Source organism: Podarcis melisellensis (genome assembly GCF_964234715.1).
Source record: "Podarcis melisellensis genome assembly, chromosome: 1".
NCBI lineage: Eukaryota > Metazoa > Chordata > Lepidosauria > Squamata > Lacertidae > Podarcis > Podarcis melisellensis.
In genome coordinates this window covers 125,343,839-125,371,826 of record NC_138528.1, presented here as the reverse complement: position 1 = coordinate 125,371,826, position 27,988 = coordinate 125,343,839, and the positions used below count along the sequence as shown (strand labels likewise).

The 27,988-nt window shown below is 43.4% G+C and overlaps 1 protein-coding gene across 1 annotated transcript; it reads left to right on the top strand.

Moving 5' to 3' along the window:
• The first annotated feature begins 179 nt into the window (after positions 1-179).
• On the top strand, positions 180-17,292 carry WDR12 (WD repeat domain 12). The gene is made up of 13 exons (XM_081893168.1): positions 180-292; positions 1,279-1,373; positions 2,415-2,509; positions 3,804-3,910; positions 5,092-5,207; positions 5,907-6,061; positions 7,495-7,540; positions 10,248-10,339; positions 12,189-12,329; positions 13,082-13,187; positions 14,203-14,335; positions 15,638-15,710; positions 17,097-17,292. The coding sequence occupies exons 1-13, from the start codon at positions 252-254 to the stop codon at positions 17,172-17,174; spliced, it is 1,278 nt and encodes a 425-aa protein (XP_081749294.1). The 5' UTR covers positions 180-251; the 3' UTR covers positions 17,175-17,292.
• Positions 17,293-27,988: the final 10,696 nt, after the last annotated feature.

The following is a 27,988-nucleotide window of genomic DNA, read 5'->3' as shown; positions in this document are numbered from 1 at the left end:
TTTTTTGTGCACGGAGGAACCAATTGAAAACCAACAACCCAACGACTTCGTGGCTTATGTAGGAAGTGGGGGGGGCGAGAAGAGAGGGAGAAAAATAAAAGCTGGTTCTTTACCTTTAAGGACAGACTAAACTAATCGCTCGCTGAGGCGACTCCGGCGGCCCCACGGCAGAGGGCGGAAGCAACTCTGAAGCCACGTGGGACGAGGCGCTGCTGATTCTGGGGGGAGACAGAAATATCCCAGCCTTTGAAATGGCGCAGCTTCAGGCTCGCTTCTTCACTGAGGACACGAAGTAAGTACATCGCCGGGGTCTGGAAGGGCATAACTGGGTCATCGCAGCAATGGCAACTGTGGTTGAAGCGTTGCTCTTAAGCAAAGTCCATTTTGGCGTTGCTGGGCTGCCTGCCTCTTGCACTTTACGGTCTTTTGGCCTCAGCCATTCATTCATATAGATGTACATGTACGTGTATGCAATATTATCATTCATTCTTATCATGGGCAGGGTGAAATAACAGAACCTTTTGGAAACTTACCAGATTGGCTTCCAGTATCTGTAACTGAAGTCAAGAATCTTATTTCACAGTTAAGAAACATTAAAGAACCAGGCATAGATTATTTGCCCCCAGAATCTAACACTGACTGATGGGCCTCCCTGGTGGCGGTAATATTCTCATTTATTGATTCATCTGGGTTATTTACCAAAGTTTGGGCCACAGCGGTAGTCATCCCTATATTCAAAAAGGGCCTTGCATAAAATCCAGCTAGTTATAGACCAATTAGCTTGCTACCTGTAATTAGCAAATTATATGCAAAGCATCTTAGTTGATTGGATATATGTATATGTGTGTAATCTGTATCCATGTGCTTGCATTTCATCGTTTTTTTGCCTCAGCCATCTCTCTCACACATGCTTCTATCTGTGGCACCTGAGGGTAGCAATCTGTGCATGTTGTAAAATGGGCAAAAGTGCCGAGTGCCTTTAAAGTGCCACAGATGGTTTGTTTGCTTGCTTGCTTTGATTCCAAAACAGTTCTCTTGGGTTTGGTTAGTCATCCAGGTTGGGAGTAGATGTTACTGGGATTTGATATGGGTGGCAGGGCCCATAGTCGCATTTGGCTGGACTTAACCATCCAGGGGCCCTTTACCATACCTATACGATGGTATAGTACATGAGTCTGCTCGTAAAAGGTAAAATATTTCCCATGAAGACGATGGTGGAAGTTTGAGATTGATTTTACCCTTTTCTGAATACTGTGTGCAACTGTTTTCTCTCCACAGATACGTAGTAGATGATATTCCTTTCTCTGTCCCAGCTGCTTCTGAAGTTGCTGATCTCAGTAATGTTATCAACAAATTGCTGGAAGCAAAAAATGGTACGTTTATGTTTGAGGGAAGTGGTTTTACAAGTTTGCCCCCTTGCTATTAGTCGAGAGTTAATTTTAGGAGTCTGTAGAGGTGGTTACCACACATACAACTAAGCACAGTTTACAATTTTACAGACTTAATTAATTTTTGTTGTTAAACACCTGATGCTATAGATATCACATCAGCAAATTCCGTATAAACTCACATTAATTTTTTACATTTATTTTCAACCCTTCCTCCCAAAGCATATCTTATTTAGCAAAGCAAACTAGAGTGGAGATACACAATTTGAGGTACAAGATAATTTGTAATTATGTATGTATTATTTATTTATCACATTTGTAGTTCACGCTTCATCTCAAAGTGTCAGAACACTTTTATCCCTGGAGCAGTTTTTTTGTCGTATGGGCTAGGTTGGGAGACAGTGACTTAGCCAAGGGTCTCCAGTGATCTTTACAAGGAGCAGTCTGAACCTGGGTCCCACACATCAAATTAGTACTGCCTACTTCATTATACTGACTCTCACTGTGGTACCCAGTTGTATTCCTGCTGTGGTCACAGGGCCATTTCACACAGTAAGTTTCTTGTCCAGAAAGTTGGCCCTTGCCTTCCTTGGGTACATGTTCAAATGGACAAAATCTCTGCACAATCTCTGATAATCTCTATGATTATTTTTTTCCCCTCGTGATTGCTTGGCCAGAAAAGTGTGTTATGTCATGTCTAGGGGTTCAAAGAATATTACACTTGGAACCATGATGCTGTAACATCTAACTTGCTGAATATGTAATGTGTATCAGTGATATTACTGCTGGTTTGGGGAGCTAAATATTATCTGCTGACAAAAAACTTGAGAATTTTCGTATTCCCCTGGATAAAGTTTGGTTGCCTGTGATAATTTGGTAATATGAGTGTGTATTGTACAGGAATAACTGAAGGCTACATTTTAGACATATTCACCAAGCCTCCTCAAGTGTACAGTGCAAACTGCATCTTCTGAGTGTATCATATAAGCTATGCAACCTGACACTTTGTGTTTTCTTTGTCTCTAGAAGGCCACAAATATGTGGAATTTGATTTCCTTATCAACGGACAGTTTTTGCGCATGTCCCTGGTGAAGCACATGGAAGTGGAAAATATCTCAACTGTAAGTCATTGGTGTGTGTGTGTGTGTGTGTGTGTGTGTGTATAGAGTATAGGCTCTGGATTATGAGAGTAATAAATAGAGAATCATCCACTTAAATTTGTACAAAACTCCCAATTATTGTATCGGGCTGTCTAGCTTGCAAATGTATGACAGAGCAATTCTAGCCTCCAGAGCTGCTAGCTAGAGGGGGCTTAAAGGTAAAGGTAAAGGGAGCCCTGATCATTAGGTCCAGTCGTGACTGACTCTGGGGTTGCGGTGCTCATCTCGTTTATTGGCCGTGGGAGCCGGCGTACAACTTCCGGGTCATGTGGCCAGCATGACTAAGCCACTTCTGGCGAACCAGAGCAGCACACGGAAACGCCGTTTTACCTTACCGCCGGAGCAGTACCTATTTATCTACTTGCACTATGATATGCTTTCGAACTGCTAGGTTGACAGGAGCAGGGGCCGAGCAACGGGAGCTCACCCCGTTGCAGAGATTTGAACTGCCAACCTTCTGATCGGCAAGCCCTAGGCTTTGTGGTTTAACCCACAACACCACTCGTGTCCCCTAGAGGGGGCTTAGGATTGGTTAAAAGTTCATCTGCAGTTGGGAGCCCATGTCTGCTACAGAGGCCTCTGTTGTTCCCATAAGACACAGGTCTGCTGCTTGCAGTAGCCAGTGTAAGGCCCCGGAACGAGGCATTCCAGCAGCAGAGATTACCTTGAATGCATTGGACCAAAAAGCCCTTCCATTCTCCTGAGAGGCCCCAGAATTGAGTTCCTTACTATACCTGAATTAGCCAGGATCTGGTCAGGTAATTTGCCCCCTTGCTTTCAGGGTTGGAGGGAACTGGAAGAAAATAAGGATTTCTTATAAGAGACCACCTTGTTTTGTTTTCAATATCTATATATGGCTTTTGCTAAGCAGCATACAAATCATAATCTTAAATAAGTATATAGTATACTAAGTGCGGGACGCGGGTGGCGCTGTGGGTTAAACCACTGAGCCTAGGACTTGCCGATCAGAAGGTCGGCGGTTCAAATCCCCGTGACGGGGTGAGCTCCCATTGCTTGGTCCCTGCTCCTGCCAACCTAGCAGTTCGAAAGCACGTCAAAGCAGGTCTTCCAGGGCTCACAGCTAAGGTGGTCTCATTTAAAGCAACACAGATAAAAATTGAAAACAATTTAAAAGAGGAGCCCTCGGTGTTAAGCAGAAGCCACAGTCCTTGTGAAGCCTCCTCTGCTGCAGAGGAAATTTTCCTCTCAAATCTCACTGGCTGATCCTTTCCCTTGACATGTTTTGTGTGCGCAGGAAGAAGTAGTAGCAATAGAGTATGTTGAAAAATACACGGCTCCTCAACCTGAAGAATGCATGCTCCATGATGATTGGATCAGTTCTATTGAAGCTACAGAAGAATGGTAAGGGAGACATGCTACTTCTTTCCTAATCTCTTTTGTCTGACTTACTGCCTGTAAGATATCGCCTTGCATTATTTCTTTTTTTATTTATGATTTTTCATTTCTAATAATAATAATAGTAATAAATTTTATTTATATCCCGCCCTCCCCAGCCGAGGCCGGGCTCAGGGCTGCTAACAACAATAAAATACAACATACTAAAATCATTTCATTAGAATTAATTCAACTCAAATTGAAGGCAACCATTAGGATAAAATTCTGTCTAGATTGCCAAAGGAGGGAGTCAGGCTGTGCCCTGGCCAAAGGCCTGGAGGAACAGCTCTGTCTTGCAGGCCCTGCGGAAAGATGTCAAGTCCCACAGGGCCTTAGTCTCTTGTGACAGAGCGTTCCACCAGATTAGAGCCACAGCTGAAAAAGCCCTGGCTCTAGTTGAGGCCAGCCTAACCTCTCTGTGGCCTGGGACCTTCAGGATGTTTTTATTTGAAGACCGTAAGTCCCTCTGTGGGACATACCAGGAGAGGCAGTCCCGTAGGTACGAGGGTCCTATACATTTCAGTGATTTTACAATCATTTAACATTCCAAAACTTGGCTTCCTTTCCCCTCTTTCTGCAGTTCCTTAAATTATATATATATATATTTTCTGCATATTCCAAATTAACTTAGTTTACTCATTTATTCATCTGCTTTAAATATATCATCTTATAAAACTGCAGGTTATTACAATGATCCTGCCAATGTCCTTATCTGTTTACAGTTTCTTTGTAAATATTCAATAAACCAGTTCCATTCTTTTATAAAAAGTTTGTTACCTTGGTTTCTTATTTTTCTGGTAAGTTTTGCCATTTCTGCGTATTCCGTAGGTTTTTGTATCCATTTTTCTTTCGTCTTGTTTTATTTCACTCACCATGTTGAAAGCACAGCGTCAGTTTATCCATTCTTTTCCTCCTTTCCCATCTGTCTTTTAAATAAACATATTATTTTCCATTCAGAATCTCTATAGCCCAAGTGCCTTGCTGGGAAAGGATTCTTCATTAACAAACATCATATTTCAGCATCATATTCCCAAAAAATTGAAATTGCACACTGTGTCAAGTGCCCGATTAAAGCCCATAAAGTAGATGTATCCTATGAAGAACTATAGACAACCACCAAGCAGGCTTTTTGCTTCTCAATTCCATAGGATATTGACAGGCTCCTATGACCAGACATCTCGGATTTGGTCAGTAGAAGGCAAACCCATAATGACGCTTGCTGGACATGTAGATGTGGTTAAAGATGTGGCCTGGGTCAAAAAAGGTAAGTAGATTTTACTCTGTTTGGGGTTTCAGCTTAAATAAATTTCACAGAAAACTTGCCACCCCGAATTGTTCAGTTATTTCCAAACTGAAATCCAACACAGAACGTGACACCTTAAAGACTTAACAATTTTTGCTTTCGCTGCATCAGAATAACCTAGCCACCTCTCAAATTCCACTCTTTTTTGCAATTCCTCCTGTGCAATTGTTGCCACATTACGTGGCAGTTTTGTGTTGAAACAAAGGCCTCAGGATCAAAGTCCCATTGGGTAATAATAATAATAATAATAATAATAATAATAATAATAATAATTTATTTCTACCCTGCCCATCTGACTGGGTTTCCCCAGCCACTCTGGGCAGCTTTCAACATAACATTAAAAACAGAATAAAACTTCAAGGGTTAAAAACTTCCCTAAACAGGGCTGGCTGATGTTATACTGATGCCTCTGACTGCATTCATGGCCATTAAACTAGAAATGTGTATGAGTGACCGTCATATTCTGTTTACTTCTACATTCCCAGCAGCCCTGTGATATCCTTCTGTATTGCCTCAGCTCCAAATTGATCCCATCCTCGGCCTGTTTTTAATCGTTTTGTAAACTCCTCGTCATATTTGAGTGGGTTGGGAGAATTAGGAGAGGGTTGGTTTGGGGAAAGACTGCTGTGTGAACCTGTCTGCTATGCCTGTGTCCCTCAGATAGTTTGTCCTGCCTGCTGCTTAGTGCATCGATGGACCAGACTATCCTGCTGTGGGAATGGAATGTAGAAAAGAACAAAGTGAAGGCCCTTCACTGCTGCAGAGGACATGCAGGAAGCGTAGAATCTGTCGCTGTGGATGGCTCAAGGACTAAAGTAAGTTATATTGACTGCCCTTTCCTCCCTCCCTCTCACCCAAGCAGCTGAGGCAGTTGATGTTGTTTCACATAAAAGGCAACACTATAGCATCTGCTCTCCATCTTCTGATAACTGGAAGCCTTGCACTAATAATAATAATAATAATAATAATAATAATAATAATAATAATACCTTTAATGTCAACGTACAACCTGTGTACAATGAAATTAACCAAGTCTCTCCCCCCCCCGCCACAAACACTCAATCTCATTGCACTTTGTGTGCTTGTTGCACAACACACCAACCCCGAAAGTCAGTTGCACTATTATTATTTTCCGATCAGTAGCCTAACAGCCCACGAGTAGAAACTGTTTTTTAGCCTGTTGGTACGACTGATTATACTTCTATATCTCCTGCCCGAGGGTAGAATATTAAAGAGGTGCTGGCTGGGGTGTGAATCGTCCCTGAGAATTTTTCTCGGTCTCCTTAGGCAACGATCCCTTGCGATGTCATCTAGCACGCTCAGGGGACAGCCCATGATATCATGTGCTGTGTTCACCACCCTCTGTAAACACTCAGAGATGTGAAATTATGGCATGGGGCATCCATCTCTTTCCCTCCCTCCCTCCCTCCCCCACTTCCTGATTTTCTATTCTCCAGTAAAACCATGGGGAATTATTTTGGTGAGGAATTGTTTAGCTGAAGACCGAGGAAGGTCCTTTCAGCCTCAAGTCAAAACAAAAAAAATTCCTTCCAGTAGCACCTTAAAGACCAACCAAGTTAGTTCTTGGTATGAGCTTTCGTGTGCATGCACACTTCTTCAGATACACTCATGTATCTGAAGTGTGCATGCACACGAAAGCTCATACCAAGAACTAGCTTAGTTGGTCTTTAAGGTGCTACTGGAAGGAATTTTTTTTGTTTTGACTATGGCAGACCAACACGGCTACCTATCTGTAACTTTCAGCATCAAGATATTTTAAATAAAATGTAAAAGCTCATTCTTGTTTGAATCTGGTTTGGAGTCAAATCAAGCCTATTTTACCGTATTTTCCCATCTATAAGACGATGTTTTTTGCTAAAAGATTTTAGTCAAAATTTGGGGGTCATCTTATACACGGATGTTGAATGCACAGGGGTTTGGGCTCTGGTATGGGTGGCCTGGGCTCGGGTTCAAGCTGTGGTGCTGGCAGCCCAGGTTGTGGTTCAGACTTGGGCTCTGGCACGGGTAACCCAGACTCAGGTTCGGGCTTGGCCTCTGGCCCGATTTCTTAATTTTGTGTTAAAAAAAATAGGGGCGTCTTATGTGGGTGTCTTATATATGGAAAAACACAGTGACTCACTTGAGTTAAGCCTGTTCTGAAATCAAGCTTTGGGTAATTTGCCCATCAGAAATGATAGCTAGCTAAAATGTGCCATTTTTGTTGAAAACTCTTTTGTGGTGTGTTTAGTTTTGCAGTGGATCCTGGGATAAGATGCTAAAGATCTGGTCTGCAGGTAAGATCAGTGTTTAACTATCTGCTTCCTTTGACCTTTCATCTAGTAACTCCCAGCGCCTTTGTCTACAACTCTGCATGCTTACGATACATTAATTTATTTAACAGGATTTGTATACTGCCTATTTGTAAATGAAACCTCTGAGTGGTTTACATGTGGGCGCACCCTTCTTTTCGTGAACCTGAACCACCTTTTTTGCAAACTGAAGCCGCCCCAGACATTGCAGTTTGGAGCTGCATGCAAATACTTTTGCTAACTGCACGAGAAGTTCAAAATGGGGTGCTGTGTTGCAGAATTGTATATTCCCACGTGTGTATGTATATCAGTCCTGTGAGTTTGGAGAATACTTCGTTTTGCCATAGGGGTTAGGTTCAATTAATGTGTGAACTGCGCTGGCCACCTGTAACCCAGTGTCTGTCTCGTAGCTCCATAAAAACATACCTCAAAGTCCTAGCGATGTCCTTAACTCGCATGTAGGAACAGGGCCTGCTTCCATCTCAATCTCGCCAGATTATGAGGATGTCCGATTCGCCTGGAGCCCATGTGCATAAGCCGCTGTTTACATGAAGGGCTTCCTTGCTAGATGTTGCGTTCAACACAGGAAGGCAGAGAGAAGCCTGGAAAATAGGATTTAACATTGGGATCAGGGCTAGGAGCATGGCCCCACTTCTGCTACACATGAGGAAATAGTGGCTATCGAAGGACAGGCCATGGTGACCTTGTTTGCCAGACAGTAGTTATTGCAAACAAGTAAACCTGCAGGCTCTCCGAGTGAAGATCACAACCACAGTGCTCCTTCGCTGGCCCTGCTGCCACCACGTTAACCAGTGCTAAGCCATGGTTTGGTTTAAGTCAGTGTTTCTCAAAATTGGGCCCCCGGCTGTTGTAGGATTACAGCTCCATAATTGTTGACCACTACAATTAATCCAAAATGCAGCAGCTAGGCTGGTGACTGGGAGTGGCCGCCAATACCATATAACACCAGTCCTGCCTCCCAGTACGTTTCTGAGCACAATTCAAAGTGTTGGTGCTGACCTTTAAAGCCCTAAACGGCCTCAGTCCTGTATACCTGAAGGAGCGTCTCCACCCCCATCGTTCAGCCCAGACCCTGAGGTCCAGCTCCAAGGGCCTTCTGGTGGTTCCCTCCCTGTGAGAAGTGAGGTTATAGGGAACCAGGCAGAGGGCCTTCTTGGTAGTGGCACTCACCCTGGAAATAAACAACTATCTGACTTTAAGAAGACATCTGAAGGTAGCCCTGTTTCGGGAAGTTTTTAATGTCTAATGTTTTAGCGTATTTTTAATATTCTGGTGGGAGCTTCCCAGAGTGGCTGCGGAAAACCAGCCAGATGGGTGGGGTATAAATAATAAATTATTATTATTATTATTATTATTATTATTATTATTATTATTATTTTATTAATTATGGTCCTGCTAGCTAGGGATGGTGGGAGCTGTACACCAACAACAGCTGGAGACTCAGGTTTGAGAAATGCTGGGTTAAGTGCTGCATCGGAGTGTGGTTTGTATCACTTGTAAACTTTAGTTACAACTCATGGATTATCTGGAGGGATTATCTGGAGGGAAACAAACCACAAATCTGGATGTACTAAACCATATTTTAGCAGTAGCTGCAGGCTTGGACAAGGAGTGCTGCGGCTGTGATCTTCAATCTGAGAACTGATCTTATGCAAAAAAAAAAAAAAATTGGACAAAAGACTTCATGTTACTGAAAGAAGCCCCCAAAACCTCTGCCACAAAAATTTAAGATGTCACAGGAACCTACTCGTATTTTTTGCTCCATAGGGCGCACCGGACCATAGGGCACACCTAGTTTTTAGGGGGGGAAATAAAGGGGGGAATTATTCCCCCGACCCCAGCTCCCAGAGCAGGCAGCTATCCGCAAGCCTTCCAAACTCCCGCTGCGCTCAGAAGGCTTGCGGATGGCTGCCTGAAGCCCAGCGAGCACAGCGGAAGTTGGCACTGCACTCGCCGGTCTGCAGGCTGCTATCCGCAAGCCTTCGGAGCCCGGCGGCCACTCCCGCTGCGCTCCGAAGGCTTGCGGATAGCTGCCTGAAGCCTGGAGAGCGAGAGGGGTTGGTGCGCACCGACCCCTCTCGCTCTCCAGGCTTCAGCGAAAGCCTGCATTCACTCCATAGGACGCACACGCATTTCCCCTTCATTTTTGCAGGGGGAAAAGTGTGTCCTATAGAGCGAAAAATACGGTAAATCAGGTGTGGGAAACCTTTGGCCCTCCAGATGTCGCTGAACTACAATGCCCATCAGCTCCCAACAGTGGTCAGGGATGATAAGTGGTGTAGTTCATCAATGTCTAAAAAGCCAGGGTTACTCACACCTGACCTTAAGCAACTAGTATGACTACAGCAAGATGGCTCCACAATTCCAAAAGCTTTTATTTGGAAGTTAATCCCATTGGACGACATCTAGCTCATACTTGGATTGCTCCCAGTGACTTAAAACGCTTGCTTCCGTGGAATTGAGTTAATATGGCAATTGATCAGTGTTCTTGGGGAAGATGTGTGCAAATAGCAGGCCGGCCTGTAAATTCTTCATATCACAGTGATTCTTCATATCACAAATTTGTTGATGATTAGATTTATTCTTTTTTTACAAAGATCCAATTTATAGCAATAGGAGATTGACCAGTGAGTGGTCATATGGTTAAAATGACCATATTTTTTTATTTCAGTGCCTACAGATGAAGAGGATGAAATGGAAACGGAGGAGGCGGCAAACAGACCAAGGAAAAAGCAGAAAACTGAGCAGCTGGGACTAACAAGAGTAAGATAAACCTGGATTGTGTAGAAATTCCTTTGAGGGGATGTGGGGTTCGGGCTAGCAGCCAGCTATACTTCCAGGGACCTGCTGGCTGCAGTTGTGACATTTGCCTTAGTTTCCCCAAATTGCAGTGCTCTGTAAGTTCCACTTGGGCATAAGAAAAGCCCTGCTGAGTCAGATCAAAGGACCATGTAGTCTAGCATCCTGTTCTCATGTTGGCCAATCAGATGTACATGGGAAACTGCAAGCAGGACTTGAGTGCTACAGCTTCCTTTCTGCTTGTGTCCCCCAGTATTTTGAGGAATAAAGTCTTCAGTACTGAAGCTGGTACACAGCCATGACTGGTAATCATCTATTGCCATCCATGAATTTGTCTAAACCCCTTTTGAGCCATCCAAGTTAGATTTGCTTGGCAATTGTCCTTTTATATATATGCGGGATTTGATAGCACCGTGATCACTGTTTTGAGAGAGATCAACAGCTTAATAATAATACTTTATTATTATAAAGGCATTGCTTTTTTGGGGGGAAACTAAGATGGCAGCTGCAGTTGCCAAGGGAGAGAGCTGCTGCAATAAGTCTACTGAGCCCTGGAGCCAACTCCAGTGGGTTGAAATGGAGGGAAATAGCACGATCCCATGCACATTTACCTGGGAGCAATTCCTATACAGTGGTACCTCGGGTTACATACGCTTCAGGTTAAATATGCTTCAGGTTACAGACTCCGCTAACCCAGAAATAGTACCTTGGGTAAAGAACTTTACCTCAGGATGAGAACAGAAATCGCACGGCGGCAGCGGGAGGCCCCATTAGCTAAAGTGGTTCTTCAGGTTAAGAACAGTTTCAGGTTAAGAATGGACCTCCAGAACGAATTAAGTTCTTAACCCAAGATACCACTGTATACATATTACCAGTATGTAAAGCTTTCTCTTCTGTGCTGTGTAAGAAAAACTACAACTTAGCCCATACTTTGGCCTCTTGAAAAATCTCATGTATGGATAATAAAGTAGTAAGTTTCTATGCTATAGGCTTAGGGACTAGAGGTTTACTACAGGTCTCTGGGGTGCTCTTCCCAATTGGTTTGAAAAGCACCTACCTACCTTGATATATGGGAAGGATCTGTGCAACCACATTCCACTCTCAAAAGAGCCAAAATGTATAAATCAGGGCGGGGAGCGGGCGCTGTGTCGTAACCCAAGTGTGTTGTGTAGAGACGGCATAGGTAAACTCAGCCCTCCAGATGTTTTTGGCCTACTACCCCCATGATCCCTAGCTAACAGGACCAGTGGTCAGGGATGATGGGAATTGTAGTTCCAAAACATCTGGAGGGCCGAGTCTGAGTAAGCCTGGTGTAGAGACTACAAAGACTTACCATAACTGTTTCCTCACTGCGTAGACTTGTTCTATTCCTTGAGACACTAGCTCTTGGATCTTATCTGCAACTTGCGGGTGAAGTCGCAAGGGCAGCGTGCAGCTTTCGTCTTTGCCTGCATCAATCCCATTCACATTGGGAGCAATTCCTATAGTACAGTGGTACCTCGGGTTACATACTCTTCAGGTTACAGACTCTGCTAACCTAGAAATACTACCTCGGGTTAAGAACTTTGCTTCAGGATGAGAACAGAAATTGTGCAGCAGCAGCGCGGCAGCAGCAGGAGGCCCCATTAGCTAAAGTGGTGCTTCAGGTTAAGAACAGTTTCAGGTTAAGAACAGACCTCCAGAACGAATTAAGTTCTTAATTCAAGGTACCACTGTATATCTATAGACTTAACAGTGTTGGTGAACAAGCTCATTTCACAAAATGAAATATTTCAATAACCATATCCTCCCAATATTTATTTTTCCTGTCTAGATTCCTGTTACAACCCTCTCTGGTCATACAGAATCGGTCTCTTCTGTACTTTGGTCAGATACAGACGAAATATGCAGTGCTTCATGGGACCACACAATTAAGGTGTGGGATGTTGAAACGGGGGGCCTCAAATCCACTTTGGTGAGTTCTCTTGCAAACCAAGTTTGCCATTTCTCAGATTGCTTAACTGCCTTCAACAAAGAATTTTGTACAAAGTCTAAAGAGCAATTCATTAATTACTTCTACTCAGGGTGGATAAAAATCAATGATTTTTTTTTAAAATCTGATTTTTAAAATTTAAATCAGATTTTTTAATATAAATTGGATTTTTAAAATAAAATGCTTTTGGTAGAAAAATCTTTCTAAAGATAGCTTTCTATTTAAGTTACATTATAGTCCAAAGGCTATTCATAAGGATATAGGGATTTGTTTTAAGTTTTTCATGTGTGCTAAACTCAGTTTAAGGTGTGTTTTTTAAAAAAAAGTTTAACCACATCAGTTAACAAACATGGATACATATGCTATAATGTTATTGTTTTAGTTAAATAAATTGTTTAAATGGTTATTAAGGAAATGATTGTTTTTCTCCTTCCAATAAAGTACAGCAGAAAAGTTGTCCAAATGTAAACAGTTAACTCATTAAAACTCACAATAATTTCATAACTATTTGTCTATGTATTTCTAATAGTATAAGCAAATCAGCAATTTTTGATATAGCTGTAAAAAGTACTCGGAAATTTATTATTCCAAAAATGAAACTTTCATCTGGTTGTAAATATTCAGATTATACCAGCAAGAATGAGTCTTTCTTTAAAAAAATTTGATTTAAATCAAGTCTTACTGACTAGCGATTTAAATCCACCCTGCTTCTTTCTACTCTTATTTTTCCATAGACTGGAAACAAAGTGTTCAACTCTATATCCTACTCGCCATTGTGTCGGCGTTTAGCCTCTGGAAGCACTGACAGACACATTAGGTTATGGGACCCTCGTACCAAAGGTGGGTAGAACAGAATGTATATTCACGAGAGAATTTTTGCATAGGTACACACACACACACACACACACACACACACACACAAGTTACGTTTTTAAAATTATTATTATTTCATGCATTTATTGAGCTGTACATACATGCTTTCGAATAAATTTTCTGGTGAGGTTTCCCAACCCTGATTGACTGGTGGCATACTTTGGTAACCCAGACTCAGGAAGAGCTGCTATAATCTTCCACTTCTATGCAGTGGTTATGGCAGCGTTTGTAAAGCTCTCTACATGCAGGGATTATAACTCAGTGTGAGAGGACAAGCTTTCACCATACACAATGTCTCTGGTCCAGTCTCTGGCACCTCTAGTTAGGAAGAAACAGGTTGTAAGTTATATGAGGTTACAGGGAACCAGACAGAGGGCCTTCTCGGTAGTGGCACCTGCCCTGTGGAACGCCCTCCCTTCAGATGTGAAGGAAATAAGTAGCTATCTTTAAAAGATATCTGAAGGCAGCCCTGTTTAGGGAAGTTTTTAATATTTAATGCTGTATTGTTTTTAACACTCGATTGGAAGCCGCCCAGATTAGCTGGGGAAACTCAGCCAGATGGGCAGGGTATAAATGATAAATTATTATTATTCTTTTGCCTGAGACATTGGAGAGCAGCTGCCAGTCTGGGTACACAAATTTGGGCTAGGTGGATAAAAAAATCTGACCTGGTATATGGCAACTTCCTAATTCCTTCATCTGGCTTGCAGATGTCCTGTTTTTACTGATTATATCACTAATGTGCTACTTTTAATAAACATTTGTTTTGGTCTTTGTAAAGAAACATTTCATCTCAGTAGTGGCCTAGGGAGTGGTCGTTGTCTCCTACTTGGTTTGATTTCAGCACATTTACTAAAGATGTTATTACTATTTTTGTATCCATTGCGTACTCACTCTCACCCTGCTGTATGCTTGTAAAAAATTTAAGTGTTTTGTGTGACTCATCAGTTGTGGCTAGTGAGACTTGTCTGCCTCTTTTCAGATGGTTCTTTGGTACTGCTTTCTCTTACCTCACATACTGGCTGGGTGACATCAGTGAAGTGGTCACCAACACACGAGCAACAGCTCATCTCTGGTTCTTTAGACAATGTTGTCAAACTCTGGGACACAAGAAGGTAAACTTTAAACCCTGGGTTTTTGTTGAACTTTTGCCATATGGATTTGTGTTACTGGATGGCACACAAACTGAAGAAATGTCACTATAGAGTATTTAGGGCAATTGATATTGAATATTTTGAATATTTGAATATTTTAGGGCAATTGAATATTTGAAGATTTAGGGCAATTGATATTGATTTGAAGGGTTCTGGCTAGATCTTAAGTCTGATTTTAGCAACATTCTCATCAATATTAGTTCTGCACCTGCAAATGTCTCCCTAAGCATTGTGTTTGATGCAATTCTGTTTTTCTAAGGATTATGGCACAGCAGGAAAGTGGGTTTTTTAATCTATTGCATTTACCAGTTGCTTTTATACAACATGAAGTCTCAAAGTGACTTGGCAAGGTAGAATGCAATACATAAAAGCAGTTCAGAAGAATAAAAAGAATTAAAACAGTGAACATGCAAAATACATTAAAATGCTCATCCAGAAACACATTATTAATAAGGAGAAGTCTTACCCACGCCACTGAAAGATGAGGATCACTGTGAGGAACAAGATCAAGTAGCCAAAGGCCTGGGTAAACAAAAAGGTCTTAGCCTGGCACCTAGAGACTGACAAGGATAGTGCCAGGCACATCTCCCTCCAAAAACATTCGTTGGATGGGAGGCCACCAATGAAAAGGCCTGTTCATATGTGGTCACCCTTATCTTCCTTGAGTGGGGCACACAGAGAAGGGCCTTTGATGAAGACCATAGTGTCTCAGCTAGTTCATATGGGAAGAGATGGTCCTTGAGGTATTGGAGTCCTGAGCAGTATAGCGCTCTAGAGGTCAAAATCAGCACTTGCTTATGGTTAAAGACAGTATGTAGGCAGTGTGCATAATTCCAAAAGTGAAATTGTAGTTTGGACCCTGACTTTGCAGAAGCATCCCAGGAGTGGAATTTTTCTCCCACTGATGGAAGTGAGGAAGATATTTTTGTTGATTCATCCTGCAGTGTTCATCACCACCTCCCATGTTCTTCCCCAAATTTTCTGGGCCCAATTTCTAGGGGGCTGGAGGAGGAATGGGAAATCTGCAAAAATTGCCACCACCTCCCTCCACCCCAAACCTTGTGCCAGCAGAAGTTCTTGATTGAATGACAATAAGAGTCTTCTGCAATTGGATCTTACCGAAAGGTTGACAGAAGAATGAGAGTAGGAGGGGAAATTTATGTAGAAATAATTTGCTGGCTGATTTCAGCAATTAGCTATCAGAATGCTTTTATTTCCATGTAATATAACTAGTATGGCTGTCTTATTTTCTGTTTCCTATAGTTGCAAGGCACCTCTCTATGACTTGGCTGCTCATGAAGACAAGGTTTTGTGTGTGGAATGGACAGAATCAGGGGTAAGAACTTAGTCAGGAACAGGAATTGGGTGGAAACCGAAGTATCTTTGCAGCAGATGTTGTTTATTTAGTTGGATAAGTGTAGTGATTTATAAATATTCATTACTTATGCAGTGCAGAACAGCAAAGGTTCAACTTGTGAAAGTGATTTATCTTAAAACTACTTGAAAGAATGTATGTGATTTTGCATAAACTTTGGGTTACGTCCAACAAAGTCTTGTTACTGCAAAGACCTGCCTGTGCAATGGGACTTCCTCTCCCCTTGTGCCCCAAAACCTGTTCTGGGTTTTCCCCCCAAGCCTGCAGAATGGATCGAGAGAAGGGACAGGGACACGAAGTCTGGTTGCACAAGTGGAAGTCCTTTCTCTTTTGGGATGCTGATGTTAGATATCATGCCACATGACCAGCTGTTTTTTGTTTATAGCATTTTGTGCTGCTTCTCTTTATATTGTGGATTTAAGACATTGTGAAGTTTCTGTTCCTAACATTAAGGCAGGCAAAAGTTCCAAGGCACAATTGGCTGTATTAATCATATGTCTGCTTAATAAGCCAGGATATGAATTAACTTTTCCCTATATACTCCTTCCTTTGCATTAAGCACCTGGAAATCTGTGATACCATGCCTTGTGTTTCTTATGCAAGTTTTGATGAAAAATTGTTTTTCCTGGTACAGGTTCTCGAACCTAATCCGTTCGACTCCTGAAACCGTTCGAAAACCAAGGCGCAGCTTCCGATTGGCTGCAGGAGCTTCCTGCACTTAATTGGAAGCCGTGTCAGACGTTTGGCTTCCCAAAAACATTCGCAAACATATTCACTTATTTCCAGGTTTGCTGTGTTTGGGAGCCAATTTGTTCGACAACTAAGCCATTCGGGAATCAAGGGACCACTGTATATACGTTTTTACTTGGTCTGAGGGGAGACAACAACAATAATTTATTATTTATACCCCACCCATCTGGCTGGGTTTCCCCAGCCACTCTGGGTGGCTTCCAATAAAACACTAAAATACAATAACCTATTACACATTAAAAGCTTCCCTAAACAGGGCTGCCTTCAGATGTCTTCTAAAAGTTTGGTAGTTATTTTTCTCTTTGACATCTGGTAGGAGGGCGTTCCATAGTGCGGGTGCCACTACCGAGAAGGCCCTCTGCCTGGTTCCCTGTAACTTGGCTTCTCGCAGCGAGGGAACCGCCAGAAGGCCCTCGGCACTAGACCTCAGTGTCCGGGTAGAATGATAGAGGTGGAAACGCTCCTTCAGGTATACTGGACCGAGGCCGTTTAGGGCTTTAAAGATGAACACCAACACTTTGAATTGTGCTCTGAAACGAAATGAATGTTTCAGAATATTGTCTCATTATAACTAGAATTTTCTTCCTTGCTCTATAGTTGCTGTTGAGTGGTGGTGCAGACAACAAGCTCTATTGCTACAGATACCGAGCAGCCACCTCTGATGATGGAGCATGAAAACAAACGAAAAGATCATGAGAATGAACTCTTCTGCTCAATGTGCTTGCAAACTATCATACACAGCTGTATAAAATGTGTGATTTATGGTATTATAAATCTTGCATATTATACCTTGGGGCAACATTAGTTTCCTGTTCTTTGTTTTGAGGCGAGGTGACAGGTTAAGGCATTTTTATTTTTATTTAAAACCTTTCCCCCACAACTCGAGTTGGTCAATTTTAACAGTTTAAGCCTTATTAGCATAATATGTGTTTATTAAAACCTTTTTATTTTGTGCAAGTATATTTAAGTTTTTTAGTTAATCATGATGCTGAGCTTTCCACCTTCCATTAGTTTCAGTGGGAACTTCAGGTGTGTCTCCCATGAAAAATCAATTGAAGCTGTTGCCAGATGGAGAATGCTCAAGATTTCAATGAAATAAAATTGCGGTGTGTTCCTTAGTAATGCCATCTGACATACTTTTTTAAAAATTGAGGATTTCTTTTTAGGACTTAAAGACTGTCCAACTAGTTCCTCAGATATAAGGGCTCATTAGATTGCCTGCATGGCTGGAGGCAATATGCTTGAATTGCAGGTATGGAAAGTGCTTCTGTCGTGCTTGTTATGTTTGGGTTCTGCTTGTGGACTTGCCATGGACATTGCATGATTGATTGATTGATTGATTGATTGATTGATTGATTGAATTTATATACCACCCTATACCCAGAGGTCTCAGGGCGGTTCACAGAAAAGATAAATGTGATAAAGGAGTGTTGGGTCCAACAGGGCTCTTAGGTTCTTATCTGCATTTCTTTAAGCAGCAGTTTGTTATGCTGCATATTTTTTAACCTGAAGAGGGACATGTTTATGGCGTGAAGCTCTGTGGTTTAAAAATGCCTGGTGGGTTTCAAATTCCACAAGGTATATATTTTAAAAAACAACCCAGGTGTGGTGAGCCATTTAGGACTGCAGTCTGGTGATTGGAATGGCCTATTATTTTCCCTCTTGTTGGTATCTTACCTATCTTTGGAAACAATGGAGTGTGCCTCTGGGGGTGGAGAACTGCTGGAGAATTGCTGGAGAATCACAGCACCTGCTGTGGCTGCAGAGACTTGTAACTGGTGCCTCCCGTGTCGTTTTTGCTGTGTTAGCAGCACTGAAGTGACCTGTGTAGGGTTCAAGCCTGGGCAGTGTGTTGTTCTTTCTTCTTTGGCAATCACTTGTGGCCGAGTAAGATTGCCTTCCATGAACACAGTCTGAGCAGTGTGTCCGTGACTGTGGAGACCAGTTCTGGATCCACACGTCCTTCCACAGTGGGGACATAGGTTTCCGGGCAGGAGTTGATCATGGTGAGGATTTGCCAAACATGCCTTCCTCTTAGCTCGTTTCTTCTTTACGCCTTGAGTTCGTGCTCCTTCAAAGTCTATGACACCTTTGGTAAAGGCTGTTCTCCAACAGGAGCACTCGCAGGCCAGTGTTTCCCAATTGTCCCAATTTCCCTGATGCCATCAAGACACTTAGAATGAGCAGCTGGAGGAGGGTGCCAGCATTGGGAGCCTCCAGAAGGAGACCCCCCCCAGCAGGCTCTGGAAGTGCCTCTTCAGTTCCTGCGGGAAAAGAGAGGTTGAGTGCTGGGTTAAATCTTGCAAGGGTGCGAGAAGAAGAAAGAGCTTTGCAAAGGGAAGTCAAAGCAGAGGACATACCTCTTTGTCATCCTCCTTTTCTGTGCCCCCAAGAACAGCCTCCATTGTCCTATGCAGGATAGCACTGACCATATCGCAGCTGAAATGGGGTCTCATGAAGCTGGGGAGAGAAAGGGAAGGGGTTAGATGCTGCATCTTCCAAGTCTCCCTTGCCCCCTTCTCCCTCCTGCCTGCTCTTGCGCACCCTGCTTGGAGCACTTAAGGGTTCTGAGCCGAGCCGCATGGCAGTTCTGGATGACCTCCAGGAGGTATAGCTGATCTTCCTCCAGCAGCTGAAATGCAAAAGTCAGGCTGTCAGTTCCTCACGGGGAGAGGGCTCCTCCGCATCTGATAGTGCAGAGTGGGGGGCAAAAAGCCTGAGCAGTGGGGGGCAGGTCTGAGGGATCCACTCCCTGCTCTCGTTTTATCCAATACTCACCCCTAGGGAAGAGATGTGGAACCCCAGCACGTTTGCAAAGAGAAGGACATGGGGACAGGGGAGTTCGTCCCTGAGTCCTTGGCAAGGCTGTTCCAAGAGTTTTACCCTGGATTCCAAGTCCTATAACAGGGGAGGGACACCCCAGGCCTTGGGGGCTAATCCTGGCCTCCTGCCCCCCGAACATGGCTCCCCAGGGAATGTGCCCCTCCTGCTGACAACTGCCCCCTGCCTTGCCCTGCAGCCCAGCCCCTTGCTTCCTCCATCGGACCCCACAAAACAGGGTGGTCACTAGGGGGGGGTGTTGGGTTTCCAGATGCTGGCCCGGATGGACCTTGGGTCGGATCCAGCCATCTGGCTCTGGGCTTCTTTTGACTAGCTGCCCCCCCCAGCCCATTCCTGCCCTCCTCTGTCCCAAAAAGGAGGGCCACTTGCTCCTCCTGACACCACGGGCTGCTCCGGGCCTTGCAGGGGGGCCACCCTGTTGCGGCCAATCAGGCGTCTTAAGCACCTGAACCTAGAAGAGACGAGCAGAGAGAGCGACTCAGAATCCAGCAGCCCCAATTCTTGGGGGGTGTTTGTGTGTGAGGAGGGACATCTGGCCCAATTCCTTCCATCTCTCTGCAGTTCAGTGACCTGAAAGGGCATCACCAGAGCTGGAAAGAAGAAGCCCAGAGCACAAAGGGCTGCCAAAGAGAGAGAAAGGAGGCCTCAAGTGCTATGGGTTCAAGAGCTCTAGCCCAAAGGAAAGACAAGCATTGCCAGCTGTTAAAGGGCTGCTCTGCTTCGTTGTCTTAGGACAGCCTTGCCCTTCCTGGAGAGGGTGGAGATCCCTAAGAGGGTGCACATTAAGGTGTCCCAGAAGAGGAGCAGAACATGAGGAAGGTGGTGGAGTCTTTCATGGAGCCAGAGAGACCCCCAGGAAGGGGGAGAAGGCCAATGTAGGGCAGCTGGAGAGATGCAAAATGGAGCCAGGCAGAGGTGTAGTGGTTGGAGGGATGGACCTGGGAGCTCAGGGTTTGAATCCCCACTCGGCCATGAAGCTTCCTGGTGGACCTTGGGCCAGCCTAACCTACTTTGCAGGGCTGCTGTGAAGATAACAGTTGGTGGCAGGGAGAACCTTGAAGGCCACCTTGAGCTCCTGGAAGGAAAGTGGGCTAGGAATGTCCTAGTAAATAATGAAAAGGGGAAGGCAGGGGATGAGTGTGGAGGAGCTGAGCTCTCTGGAGAAGATTGGCTGGGTTGATTTCCAGAGAGTTAAGGCTGTGCAGAGGACCCCAGGACTTGCCCCCCACCCCCAGGAGACCAAGAGAAAGGGAAGAAATCCTACTAACAGTCTGCACATTTTCTTCACAAAAAATCCCACCCACCACTCTAAACTAGCTAACTAAAATGCCCACCCAAGACTAACTCTGACCCCAACCCCAGCCCTAAGCCTAACCCTAACCCCCACCCTAACCCTACACTTACCCCTAACTACTCCTCTATGCACAAAATAAATATATACAAAATGTGCACAAAATAAAAATATGAAAACAAAAAACCAAATAAAAAAGTAAAATTAAATGTTAAAATTAAAAAGTAAAATAATAAAATAAAAATAAATAGAATCAAATGAATCAAATAAAAGTAATAAATCAAATAACAATCACATTAATACCTCTCCTTTTCATCTCCAACCACCACAACGCCTCTCTCTACTACTCAGCTTGCCTCAATGGCTGCCTGCAAGTGGTGGGTTTTTTTTTATAAGATATTTATTAAAAATTTTAGAGGTACAAAAAGAGAAAACAAAAAACATCATTTTTAACAACAACAACAAAAAACAAAAAAGGAAAAAAGGAAAAAAGAAAGAGCAGAGAATTAAAATCCATAAAGCAAAAAGAAAAAAAACAAGGAAAAATACAACAAATCTTCCCATTACTTATCTTTCATTAGCTTATTTCCCTGACCTCCTTGCACCTCCCTTTTTTGTATTCTAGGTCAATTATCCATTCCAGCAAATCCTTTCCCTCTTTTCAAATTTTTGTCCTGTAATTTATCTTAATACAGTGGTACCTCGCAAGACGAAATTAATTCGTTCTGCGAGTTTTTTCGTCTTGCGAATTTTTCGTCTTGCGAAGCACGGATTCCCATAGGAATGCATTGAAAATCAAACTTGCAAGACGTTTTCGTCTTGCGAAGCAAGCCCATAGGGAAATTCGTCTTGCGAAGCAACTAAAAAAATAAAAAACTCTTTCGTCTTGCGAGCTTTTCATCTTAACGAGGCATTCGTCTTGCGAGGTACCACTGTATTAATATAACTTTACTTTCCCTCCTTTCACCAATTAACAGTCTGTTTTTTCCTAAATCTTTGTAACATTTCTGCTAAAATCACATAAATTCATTCCAACGTCATTCTAACATTCATTAATTTTGCAATGTTTTTGTAAATAGTCTTAAAATTTCTTCCAATCTTCCTCCACCGACTCTTCTCCCTGGTCTCAGATTCTGCCAGTCATTTCCGCCAGTTCCATGCAAGTGGTGGCTTTTAATGGAGAAGCAAGAGATGTCACAAAGGAGGGCAGGTCCTGGTCACCGTGGCAACCTCCCCACCTGGACCTGGCCCCTCCTGAGAGGTGATGCCCCACTGTCAGAACTTGGAGGGACCTGCTGTTCCGCCTGCAGCCCCATTTCCAAAGGGAGACCCACATCCTTCAAGGCAGGCTAGGGGTCTCCATAGCGCAGGATTGGACCATCTGCTTTGCATGCAGGCCTTTTGTCCTTGGCAGCATCTCGGGGGGGTGGCTGGGAATGCCCCCCCCTCAAAACCCTGGAGAGCTGCAGCCAATCAGTGCTGGCTAATTGAAGAAGGATATTGAGCAGCTGGAAGGTGAGCAGAGAAGGGCGACTAAGATGATGAAGGGTTTGGAAACAAAGCCTGATGAGGAATGGTTGAGGCAACTGGGTATGTTTAGCCTGGAGAGGAGGAGACAGAAAGGAGAGCCATCTTCCAATATCTGAAGACTGCAAGAGGGAGCAAGCTTGTTTTCTGCTGCTCCAGAAGGGAGGGCAGAACAGGAGATTCAGACCAAACATTAGGAAGAACTTTCTGATGGTAAGACTCTGGGACGGTGGTGGACTCTCCTTCCTTGGAGGCTTTTAAGCAGAGGTTGGATGCCAATCTGTAAGAGATTCAGCTGCAATTCATAGAATCATAGAGTTGGAAGAGACCACAAGGGCCATCGAGTCCAACCCCCTGCCAAGCAGGAAACACCATCAGAGCACTCCTGACATATGGTTGTCAAGCCTCTGCTTAAAGACCTCCAAAGAAGGAGACTCCACCACACTCCTTGGCAGCTAATTCCACTGTCGAACAGCTCTTACTGTCAGGAAGTTCTTCCTAATGTTTAGGTGGAATCTTCTTTCTTGTAGTTTGGATCCATTGCTCCGTGTCCGCTTCTCTGGAGCAGCAGAAAACAACCTTTCTCCCTCCTCTATGTGACATCCTTTTATATATTTGAACATGGCTATCATATCACCCCTTCACCTCCTCTTCTCCAGGCTAAACATGCCCAGCTCCCTTAGCCGTTCCTCATAAGGCATCGTTTCCAGGCCTTTGACCATTTTGGTTGCCCTCCTCTGGACACGTTCCAGTTTGTCAGTGTCCTTCTTGAACTGTGGTGCCCAGAACTGGACACAGTACTCCAGGTGAGGTCTGACCAGAGCAGAATACAGTAGCACTATTCCTTCCCTTGATCTAGATGCTATACTCCCATTGATGCAGCCCAGAATTGCATTGGCTTTTTTAGCTGCCGCGTCACACTGTTGGCTCATGTCAAGTTTGTGGTCAACCAAGACTCCTAGATCCTTTTCAAATGTACTGCTCTCAAGCCAGGTGTCACCCATTTTGGGAGCGCATAGCACTGGCCTACTTTACAGGGATGCGGAGCATCCGAAAGTGCCTGACAAATGTTGAGCCTCCCATTTCATTGTGGGGAACAGCTGCAGCGCATCAGGAGGCGTCCCTCAACTTCCATTTCTACTCTCTCCTGCAGCCAAAGGGGCTGGGCTGGATTACCAAATAGGCAGAGTAGGCACTGGCCTATGGGCCCCACACTTTTTAGGGGTCCTGCAACAATGGATCAAAATAATACTGATTTGATCTTGAAAGAAAACGACAATCAAGCTTTCTTAGTTCAATGTTATTCCAGCGTGCACACGAGGACTGCCCCCTGCCCAGATTTTGTCTGCCAAGGGGTCTCCACAGAGTTTAATCCAGCACTGCCCCATGAACAGCCCAGTATACCTGAAGGAGCGTCTCCACCCCCATTGTTTTGCCCAGACACTGAGGTCCAGCTCCGAGGGCCTTTTGGTGATTCCCTCACTGTAAGAAGTAGGATTACAGGGAACCAGGCAGAGGGCCTTCTCGGTGGTGGCGCCCACCTTGTGGAACACCCTCCCATCAGATGTCAAGGAAATAAACAACTATCTGACTTTTAGAAGACATCTGAAGGTTGAATTGTTGGGTGTATAAATGATGTTTGTTATATGATTGTTGTTTCTTATATTGTTGTTTGTTTTTTCTATTGCTTGTATGCTTGTGTGTATGTTTTTTTTCTTTTTTCTTTCTATAAATGTATTTGGAGATTATGTCTTTATTGTTTTAAAATAAACAACTATCTGACTTTTACAAGACATCTGAAGGCAGCCCTGTTTAGGAAAGTTTTTAATGTTTGATGTTTTATAATAATAATAATAATAATAATAATAATAATAATAATAATAATAATATTCTGTTGGGAGCCGCCCAGAGTGGCTGGGGAAACCCAGCCAGATGTGGGGGTATAAATGATTCTTTATTATTTTTATTATTATTATTACAACATTTTCAGGTTTTTTTGCTGCCTACCTGGGACTTAAAAACATAAGAGGCCTATTTACTGCATATGACTGGTGGGCTATATTCAAAATGGTGGATCACAGATTGTGCAAGCCTGTCCTACTGTGTGTGTGTGTGTGTATATATATATATACACACACACACACACACACATACATATATATATATATATATATATATATATATGCAGGTTTTGGTGTCCTCGGGTGTCTTCCCGTGTAAAAGTTGGGGTGTCTAGGCGACGTTTCGACGAGGTCTCACTCGTCATCTTCAGGCTGGTGCTTTCGGCTTCTTGTTACTGGAACAGAGCAGGATCTCAGTGTTTGAGTTCCTATAAATACTGTTGAGGGGGTGTGGTGTATAGCCTCCAATGTTCTGGGCAGAGAGGAAGTTCCCAGGCTAGTGTGCCTTTTCTTCTTTTGTTCCTTAATTACTTGAGGGATATCTTGAGTGATTTCTTGAGTGATATCCTGAGTACCACTTAGGTGGGTCATTAGGTGTGGATTAGTTGCTAAAGTCTTTGTGTCTTGACCTCTTGAACTTTGTGAAGAGTTTTTCTGAGAAGATGGCTGTACTGCACTTAGTTGTGCTCTGGCTTGGCTTCGTGTATAGGGGCGAGCTGTGGTTTTGTGGCCTGTGTCAGCCAGATCTGTGTAGGGATTGCAGGGGGGTGCAGCATCCGGAGGTGCCACCATGGTTTGGCTACTGGATGGTGTCTGTAATTTATCTGTGGAGATAAATTATCTGTGGAGATAATCTCCCAGCAGACAAAGGTAATGCCACTGTGGTGATGAACACATCGGACTACCAAGCAAAACTATCAAATCTACTCCAAGATCCTACCTACCAACCTATAAAAACAGATCCCACCACCTATCTGGAAAAAACCACCAAATCCAAAATAAAAGCCTCTCCTATCAGTGAAGAAATCCAGCTAAGAATCATCCCCAGAGAAAAATCATCCAGATGCCCCAAACTCTACGGCCTCCCCAAGATACACAAAGAAGGAACACCACTCAGACCAATAGTCAGCTCCATAGGCTCACCTCTACAAAATCTCGCTAAATTTCTCGCCAAGCAACTTCAGCCCTATGCAGAATCCATCTCTTCACACGTTCCAAACTCCTTCCAGTTCATAGAAACAATAAAGAAGCAAAACCTACATCCTAATGACCTACTTGTGAGCTTCGATGTTGTATCTCTCTTCACACAAGTGCCCATTAATGAAGCCTTGACAGCCATTCAAAACAAATACAATCCCCCCGAATACATCTTGGACCTGACCAACCACTGCCTAACCAACACGTACTTCATCCACAATGGACAAAGATACAAACAGATAGAAGGAGCACCTATGGGATCACCCCTCTCACCGGTCATCGCAAACCTGTACATGGAACACTTTGAAACCAATGCTTTAGACAAGTCAGAACACAAACCCAAACTTTGGCTCAGATATGTTGACGACACCTTTGTAATTTGGCCACACGGGAAGGAAAAACTGGATAGCTTCCTCACACATCTCAACAGCCTACACCCCAAAATACAATTCACTATGGAAATAGAAGCCAACAACCAACTTCCCTTCCTTGACGTCCTAATCTACAAAAAACCTGATGGCTCCCTAGGACACACTATCTACCGGAAAAAAACACACACCAACCGCTACTTACATGCACAATCACACCACCACCCTGCACAAATAAACTCCGTAGCCAAGACTCTCATCTCCAGAACCAAACGCCTGGCTGACAAAGACCACTTGACAACTGAGTTACAGAATCTCTCAAATGTGTTAATTGCCAATGGATACCAGCAAAACAGGGTTACGAAGCTAATCCAAAAAGAAACACCCCCCAAAAACCAAGACACAGAAGAAAACAATGGCATGGCCCTCCTTCCTTATATCAAGGGCACTACAGATAAAATTAGCAAAATCCTCCATAAACACAATATCAAAACAGCCTTTTGCACCAACCAAAAAATAGCCAATATCCTCAGAAACCCCAAGGATAAAATCCAGTTGGAAAACCAAGGGGTCTATGAAATACCCTGCAAAGTCTGCCCAGCCACGTACATTGGACAAACAAACAGACGAATAAATGCACGTATCGCAGAACACAAGAATGCCGTCAAAAAAGAAGAAAAAACTTCCTCTCTTTTCCAACACATGAAAGAAACAGGACACGAAATTAATTTTGCAGATTCCAAATTGCTCTTTAACATGGAACATCACCACAAGAGAATAATCATGGAAGCCATCGAGATAGAGAAACACCCTCACAACATGAACAAGCGTGACGACACATCCCGCTTGCCAGACATCTGGAAATTAACCCTCCCCACAAAAACTGACACCAGATCCAGAGGCACACAGAACGCCATCACCAATCAACCACACCAGACCCAAACCCAGACCCTCTCCACAGATAAATTACAGACACCATCCAGTAGCCAAACCATGGTGGCACCTCCGGATGCTGCACCCCCCTGCAATCCCTACACAGATCTGGCTGACACAGGCCACAAAACCACAGCTCGCCCCTATACACGAAGCCAAGCCAGAGCACAACTAAGTGCAGTACAGCCATCTTCTCAGAAAAACTCTTCACAAAGTTCAAGAGGTCAAGACACAAAGACTTTAGCAACTAATCCACACCTAATGACCCACCTAAGTGGTACTCAGGATATCACTCAAGAAATCACTCAAGATATCCCTCAAGTAATTAAGGAACAAAAGAAGAAAAGGCACACTAGCCTGGGAACTTCCTCTCTGCCCAGAACATTGGAGGCTATACACCACACCCCCTCAACAGTATTTATAGGAACTCAAACACTGAGATCCTGCTCTGTTCCAGTAACAAGAAGCCGAAAGCACCAGCCTGAAGATGACGAGTGAGACCTCGTCGAAACGTCGCCTAGACACCCCAACTTTTACACGGGAAGACACCCGAGGACACCAAAACCTGCATTCCTGTACCCGTGAAAATCTACGAAAGCATATATATATATATATATATATATATGATTATTATGTCCAGTAGCACCTTAGAGACACACTAAGTTTGTTCTTGGTATAAGCTTTCAACCAACACAGCTACCTACCACTGGACTTAAGTAACACCTCCACACTCATGGATTTTCCCAGTTACAAAGTAACCAGGTCTAGCAATGTGCCTTCCCTCTTCAATATTATGTTAACAGACTTAGAATAGTTGTGGATTAGCTAGTCCACACACCTACACCTGCATGCGTGTACACACACACACACACACACACATTTGGCTTTAGATTGAAAATGATGGTCTGCACTCTGCACCTTTGAAAGTTGTCATAAATGCTTACAACTTGTCCAGACTTTGCCTGGGAGACCAGAGTACAGTACTGTTTATTAATTCAATAATATTTCCTATCAGGTTTATTTTAATTGCTTTCTGCCATCTTTCCCAACAGAGAGAAGTTGTCCTTGGGCCAAACTTATGATGGGTATAATTAATTTTATGAAAATAAAACAAATAAAATTATTATGAAATAAAATTATTATGAAATATAGCCACAGCCCTATTTGAATATCCTTTCCTGGTATACATATGGGGGGGTAGGAGGGAGAGAGGGGAAAATAAACTGTGCTAAACCCAATCAAGATGTCACTTTTGGGGCACATTTTGTCTTCCAGTCATTTCACCACCTCCCTCTCCCAATTTAGACTTAATTTCTCATTCTCATAAATGCCTTTATCACCCATCCTTATAGGCACATCGAGACTGAGAAAAACTGCAGAGAACGTTTTTCAAAATCGGAGTTTAGATACCAGAAATATTTGGCTTCAAGA

Bases quoted from the DNA above. Each gene is read 5' to 3' on its own strand.
- WDR12 (XM_081893168.1), top strand. From the start codon at position 252: ATGGCGCAGCTTCAGGCTCGCTTCTTCACTGAGGACACGAA. The intron at 3,911-5,091 runs GTAAGGGAGACA...TCAATTCCATAG, and splicing joins ATTGAAGCTACAGAAGAATG to GATATTGACAGGCTCCTATG. The intron at 7,541-10,247 runs GTAAGATCAGTG...TTTTTATTTCAG, and splicing joins GCTAAAGATCTGGTCTGCAG to TGCCTACAGATGAAGAGGAT.